This window comes from Octodon degus, unplaced genomic scaffold (genome assembly GCF_000260255.1).
Source record: "Octodon degus isolate 3935 unplaced genomic scaffold, OctDeg1.0 scaffold00008, whole genome shotgun sequence".
NCBI classification, from domain to species: Eukaryota; Metazoa; Chordata; class Mammalia; order Rodentia; family Octodontidae; genus Octodon; species Octodon degus.
The window spans coordinates 5,236,800-5,243,942 of NW_004524584.1; the positions used below are offsets into that span (position 1 = coordinate 5,236,800).

Sequence of the window (7,143 nt, forward strand, 5' to 3'; positions counted from 1 at the left end):
AAAAAAGATTAGGGAGGAAAGAAAGTAAAAAATAGAAGAAAAAAAAAATAGAAGAAAGACTAAAAATGGGAAATAGGAAAAACTTTAAAGAACAAAGTAAAATACCAAAACAATAACAACAAAACAGAAGCCAGAAGAAAAAAAAAAAATGCTATTAAATCAAACAAAAAAACCAAGATACTGCAAGCCAGTTCAAAGAAACAAGCAAAGAAATAACAATAAAATCATTACCAAACATAAACAAAACCCAAATTCCAAACAAAACAACAACCCTAAAACCAAAAAAACCCTTTCATACACATTTTTACAGCATTGACCCAAACTGTATCCACACAGCTCCCTCTGCATTGGAGTCACAGTCTGACTGTGTGCAGCCAAGCAGCTTTCCACTATGGACCCAAAACAGGCCTGCTGCTTCCTCCAGGCCAGTGTTGTCCTGGTTGCAAGTGTGCTCTGGGTATGAGCAACTGCAGGCCTCCTCAGTGATCTCAAGATCCAACTGCCTCAGTTAATTTGGGGAAAGCAAATATCATGTAGGTTGCCCTACTCCCAGGTCTCAAGTTTTCTCTCAATTTCTACCAGAGAACTCATTCCCTTGCCTCCTTTACTGCCTGGAAAATTATTTATTTTCTTGTACCAGACCCTACGTTTCACTCTGGCCTTAGTGTACTTGGTTTTCTCCAGTGACTGTCTCCAAATTGGAGAAAACCATATATTTATATCTATATATCTATCTCCCAATGGCTTTAATTCTTTTTTTTTTTTTTTTTGCGGAACTGGGGATTGAACTCAGGCCCTTGTGCTTGCCAGGGAAGCGCTTATTCCACTGAGTCATCTCCCCGGTCCCCCCAATGGCTTTAATTCTTGAAGAACTTGCCAAACTACACTTGATGCTAGTTTTTTTTTTTTTTAAGGGCTTGAAGTCAGGACCTTGAGCTTGCTAGGCATGTGCTCATACCATAGAGCTATCTTCCTGGCCCTAGATTTTAAAAACAACAACAAAAATCCAATAGCTATTCAGCATTTCTGCAACTCTACTATTTAAAGACATGTAAGATAAAGGCTTATGGCAAAGAACGTGTGTGTGGGTAAAAATGAATGGAAATCAGTTATTGAAAAAAAGGATACAGGTAAAATGAATAAAATAAGTAAGACTAATAAGGCATGTAATGAGAACCACAATTTTTTCCCCTAGCTCCAGAGTGACTGCTGACATACGTACCTTCTCCACATGGCAATGAATGATTGTGCTGACACAAATCCTGTCTTTTCTCCTCCTGCAGCCCTAAACATGGGGGCTTTCCAATAGAGAGGACAGCCACAGATCTGCAAATAAAAAGTAAAACAGTTAGTCAAAAGTCAATGAAGAGATGGCACAGCCAAAGAAGAGATCTTTATGGCTTTGACCCTTCATGCCACAGTAGACAGAAGAGTCCTTAGGGGAATACAGCTGGGGTTGGGGCAAATATATCAAGTAGGGTAGGCTGAAGGGTGGAAGACTGACAGATGGGAAATAAAATTTTGTGAAGAAAATGTAAAGCTATTTAACTTTTTCCCATGTTTGTATATAGTTATATTCTCAGACTTGATAGTTAAGAAAGCAGCCTCCCTTTCTGCTGCCTTTATATCATATATTTTCTACCCTTTAGGGAAAAACAGACGTGACTGAGTATCATGGTTGTATATGTCATTCCTTGAGCAGAAAAAGTCACCTTTATTATTGGGTCACATGGTATTAAAAACTTTACTGCCTATTCTCTTCTTCTTTTGTCTAGTATAAATCCTAGATTCAAAAAAGGATTAAAAATTCTAGTCTGAAAAAAAAATTCTAGTCTGTTAAAACAGCTATCAAATCTATTAAATGGTTATAATTTTAGTAAATGAAAGGTACAATAAAAATGCTGTAATTTACATATTAGAAGTCATTCATTTATATCTTAGAAGCTACCCCAAGTAACTACATATTATAAAAGCATTAAGTAGGATCTGGGGTAAATGTTAAAAAAATTTAAAATACCCTAAAAAGTACTGACTTTTTAAAAATCGCCTTAATAAAAGAATCTTATTATTATTTTTTAAAGAAACTTATTATTATCTTCTAATAAAAGAAGATTCTTTTCAATTAGAATTGTCTTACTTTTGTAAGAAAGAGTTCTTTACTGGCTTTTCTCTAAAGGGAAAATTATTTTTTATAATAATATTTGACTATTAGAAAATAATTAGTCTTGAAATCTTCCTAATTTTTTACATACATGGAAAATAAAGAATTTGAAATCGGGGCCGGGGAGATGGCTCAGTGGAATAAGTTCTTCCCTGGCAAGCGCAAGGGCCTGAGTTCAATCCCTGGCTCTGAAAAAAAAAAAAAAAAAGAGTTTGAAATCTAGAACTCTTTAAAGTGACAACTAGACTCTGCTGAGTCGTTATCCTTCTACAGAAGGTGACTCTCCTCTGGTGGGGAACTAGATGCGTATCAGCCTTAGGGTTAGGTGAGCTGCTCCTGCTGGGAGGCTGCAGCGCACAGAGGATGCCCAGAGGAGTCTGCGTATTACCTCATTTGACTTTAGTTATCCCAAGAGACTGCTCAAGGCTGTGGCTGGTTCATGCCAAAGGTGAAGATACAGAAAGGAAAATGCAAGCCATGGGAGGTGAGGAAAGGGAAGAAATAAGAGGCTGCTGCCACCATGTCCAAGAAATTATGTTCCATAAGCAGAGTAGAATTTAAGATTTCTTAAGTCCAGAGGTTGAGTATCTCCACTGAGATTTAAAAAATGAGGGAATGGTATTGCTTAACAACCATCTGATTTTATTTATTGTATAAATCATGATCACGGAAGTACAAAGCTCACAGTTCACATACTTTGAGTGTGCAAGTGTCAAATTCAGTTTCCCAATCCTAGTCCCTCCTTTCATGTGGAACAGGTTGCCAAAGAAATGCTTTCCGCTGAAGTGACGGACTGCTGCAGCTTTGGGAAAAGCTAAAACAGTACTCTACACTACAGAGGTGGAAGAAGTGCAAACAGTACAGGGAAAGACAAACTGGCTTGTCAAAGGACCTGAAAATTCTACCAGTAGGATCAGTTATGAATTTTTTAGAATTGTAAAGAATCAGAAGTCAGATACTTTGACTCTGGGAAACAGTCACCAGCCCCAGATGAGACACTCCCAAGGTCTTTCTGCATACTACACAAAGTGGGGGCAACTCCCTAGTAAATAATTTTCAGCCCCTTATATAAGGTATCTGCTTCAAAAGACTCCTTTAACATGTATAAACTTATTATAGACCAAAGGCAAAACCCTAGGCTGTAAGATAGAGTAAATAATAATCTGAAGGCAATAAAATAGAACTTAGGTGAGAACAAACCAGGGTGAAGTTTTTTTTTTTTAAACAAAGGAAGAAAGTGGATGACAAATGTAAATATATAGGGAGATATAGAAAATGAATTTAGCAAACAGATTTAGAGGAAGGAAAAGTCAGGATATGAAGAACGAACTCACTTGAGCTAAGGAAAACTTGACTAAAACCTGTAATTTGATCAAAGACTAGCCCTACGACATCGGGGATGTGATAGCAAGGTTTTCAACATGTACACAGAAGATGACTGTCCAATATTCATAATGTCCTTTCACCTTTTTAGGTGTCTTGTGCCTTGATTTCATTTGGTTCTCACATGATCCCCATGCAGAAGAGGGCAGGTATTTTTATTCTATTTTGTAGAGCCGAAGGAGCTCAAGCTTGAAGAGGCTCTGTGTAGGTACTACATTAGTTAGAAGAGATGCAACAGAGGGCTTTACATGGGTCAGAGCTTTCTTTCTCTTCAACATTCTGCTAGAGGATAAAGCTTCATGATGAATCCTTTGGCCCAGTGTCTGACAAATACTTTTCCTGTTACTCAGATTCTGTTTCTACACTGCTTGCATCCTTTTTAGGTTCATTCTCCATTTGTGTTTTCCCCATTAAGTACAAGCTACACACTAAGAACTGAACCAGACATGGGCATTAAAGCTCTCCAAGGCTGTCTGACGTTTAAGATGAATGGGGTAAACTGTACCAAAGATCCTGATTTCATAAACAGTTTGCTCTGCTCTTTAAAAAGAGTCCAGTCTTTATGCATACAGGTTTCAAACTCAAGCTAGTCTTCTGAACAGCTTGATAAACTGTAAGAAACCATAAACACATTCATTTACTGCTCTGATAGTCTCTTGGAACCTTAAAGGCTACCTCCCTTATGCTTTTCCTAAGTCAATATGTTGTAAGCTTGGACAATACATGCTGTAGGTAATACTCACTGTTTCTGATCTCCCTCCCAAAAAAGCAGCATAGTGTAAAAAAATGACTGAAAATAAGGGTGACATAATGAATGCTAAGAGTGTGCTACAAACAAGTAAAAACTAGGTGAAATAAAAATTGGCTAATGGGAAAATGTGACAATCTCAAATGATTTTAAGAATAAAGTGGCAAAATCATAAAATAAGCTGGTTCAGTAATCAAAAATAAAACACAAAATTTCATGATAGTTTTTTAAATTTTTTTTTGGGGGGAGCATGGTCTTTCTATGTAGTTCAGACTGGCCTTGAAGTCATGGTGTTCCTCCTGATTTAGCCTCCTGAGTGCTGGAATTACAGGCGTGTACCACCACACCAACCCGATGGTACTTTTGAAGGCTGTCATACACATCCTCATTCTTTTTTTTTGCAGAACCAGGGACTGAACTCAGGCCCTTGCGCTTGCCAGGGAAGTGCTTATTCCACTCAGCCATCTCCCCCGCCCCATACATCCTCATTCTTTATTACTATTATTTTTAAATGTTTTTGGTTGTTGCAGGGTCTCACTATGCAGCTCAGACTTGTGGTAATCCTCTTGCTTTCAGCCTCCCCAGTGCTGGGATTACAGGTGTGTGCCACTAGGCCCAGACTATGCCTGGCTCAGCCTGCCCTGGGGGTGGGACTGGCGCAGCATGTGATGCGAGGGATCTAATGCCTGTGCTGGGGATTTAACCATGGTCTTTGTGCTTGCCTAAAATTGCCTAAGCAGGCACATTAGTCTGCTGAGCTATCTCACTGGCCCCATTATTCCTTATTTTTATATGCAAAGCTAGTTTTAACTTTTTAAAGGTATAAGCAGTTTACCTTGCTACCTCACCTGACAACTGAGGACTAAAAATATGGCTTAGCCTCCATGAATGGAATTTATGGCTATAATCAAGTACAATTTAGGTAAGTCACTCAGTCATATATACGTAAAATGGTTATTGTGCTACATGATTATTACATATTAAATAATAAAGTGTTTTGTGAAGGACTATTACTTGGCTGAACAAAATAGTTTTCTTTCTTTTTGCAGTACTGGGGATCAAACACGGGGCCTTGCGCTTGCCAGGCAGGCACTTATGCTGCTAAGCTATATCCCCAGCCCTAGTTTTCTATTTTAACTGGCAAAGTCCTTCCTCTGACTTCCCACTATTCACAGACTCCCTATAGTGACTCTTTCCTACACCTTCTGTGACTACCCTGGAGTGCAGGCTTTGTGCTTTCCTCTTACTGAATCCAGGGAGTACTAGTGAGCCAGGGAGCCATGAAGCAGGGTGGGCCGTGGGTGTGGGGGGAATCAGGAGAATGTGAGGGCACAAGGAGAATGCACTCCTCATCGAGGGCACATCAGGAGAGAAGAGTGTCAACCTGCGCAAGTAGAACATGATGGTCCTGTTAAATATTAATTGTTCTGGGAGGAGAATTTTATATCAGAGGCAGCTGAATATATAGGAAATTATCAAAGTCTTGCTTCCTAGTGTCACATTTATTTATTTCTGGGTAAAATGACAGTGCTGAGATGGCCTAACAATTCTGTGTCTGGCTTTAGGGTAGAATGGCCAATGAAACAGAACAAAAAAGACTCCTATTCATTATAAGAAAAATTTTCTAATAAACAAAATTATTTAATATGGAACAGACCACCCAGTAAGGGAGTGAGCAGTCAGTCACTAAAAGCATTCAAATAAAGAATGTATTTATGAGTCAGGTGACTGATGTCTTAATTACCTTTGCAATCTTCCCCATTTCATAAATATCTGCTTTCTGATCTTCAATATCCATGAAAGCAGTTTCAATTCTGCTTAGAGTCTGTTCATGGTTACTGCAGGTATCTGGGAGTCCTTCAGGAAAGTAGAACCGTGGAATGTTTATGGACAATGGCACATTATTTACAGCAGGAATAGGAGACTGAGGTTGGGGACTACTTGAAAAGGTGGCTGGAGATTGAAGTGGTGTTCCAGGTTTCTTTTCTGGTTTATTTTGAATCTGGAAGAAAAATGAGATTATCAGACATAGAACTTCTAAACAGTATATATTTCTTTAGCATCCTCACCAGTAATAGGAAGGCATATATAAATATAAGAAACCGCATCTTGGGGCTGGGGAGTTGGCTCAGTGGTATAAGTACCTGCCTGGCAAGCACAAGGTCTTGAGTTCAATCCCTGTGCCACAAAAAAAAAAAAAAAAAAAAAAAAAAGAAACCACATCTTTAGACCGTAGAAATCCAGGGCTAACTTTACCACAGGTCAGTAAGCATGTTTCTGGGGAATCTTCCATATTAAATAAATCAATATATTAATTATTTGCCAATACTTGAGTCTACATGAATTTGTTTAAAAAATCTTGCAATGTATTTTCCCATCAATCACCTGGCAAGCACTTCAGAATAATCAAAGAACAAGGTCAGTTAATACAGTAAATATCTTGAGGTATATGGCTTAGTCTCTTGGAACCGGATTAGTAAATTCCTTTTGAAGAATGTTTCTGGTCTTTCTGTGAATTTCTGCTTCTCCTTCAACTGGCAGAAAAAGTTATATATAATTTATTTGAGAGAGGGAGCTACTTTTATTTTCCTCTCTAGCTGAGATTTGCCAAGGTGGAATAATTGCTGTTTCAGTTCAAGATGGGAGCAGCATCAAAAAAGAATAACCTGGGTACAGTACTTCAGTTTTTTACTTCTGTCTGTTGCTATGAACACAGAATCATTTAGATATTTAATCTGTGTAGCATCCTTATAGTACTACGTCACTGAAGTATTTCTAGTATTTAAGCATTTTTGACCAGAGATAGAGAGAGAGACAGAGAGAGAGACAGAGAAAGAGACAGAGAGACAGA

The 7,143-nt window shown here is 38.3% G+C and overlaps 1 protein-coding gene across 3 annotated transcripts in view; it reads right to left on the minus strand.

Moving 5' to 3' along the window:
- The window catches only part of Ppp2r3a (protein phosphatase 2 regulatory subunit B''alpha), a 113,233-nt gene that overhangs the window by 83,916 nt on the left and 22,174 nt on the right, over positions 1-7,143 (minus strand). For all 3 annotated transcript variants that reach the window (XM_004624999.2, XM_004625000.2, XM_023705043.1), the window contains exons 2-3: positions 6,037-6,294; positions 1,223-1,326 (exon numbers count right to left, since the gene is read on the minus strand). In XM_004624999.2, the coding sequence (XP_004625056.1) occupies positions 1,223-1,326; positions 6,037-6,294 (362 nt within the window). The remainder of the gene's footprint in view (positions 1-1,222; positions 1,327-6,036; positions 6,295-7,143) is intronic.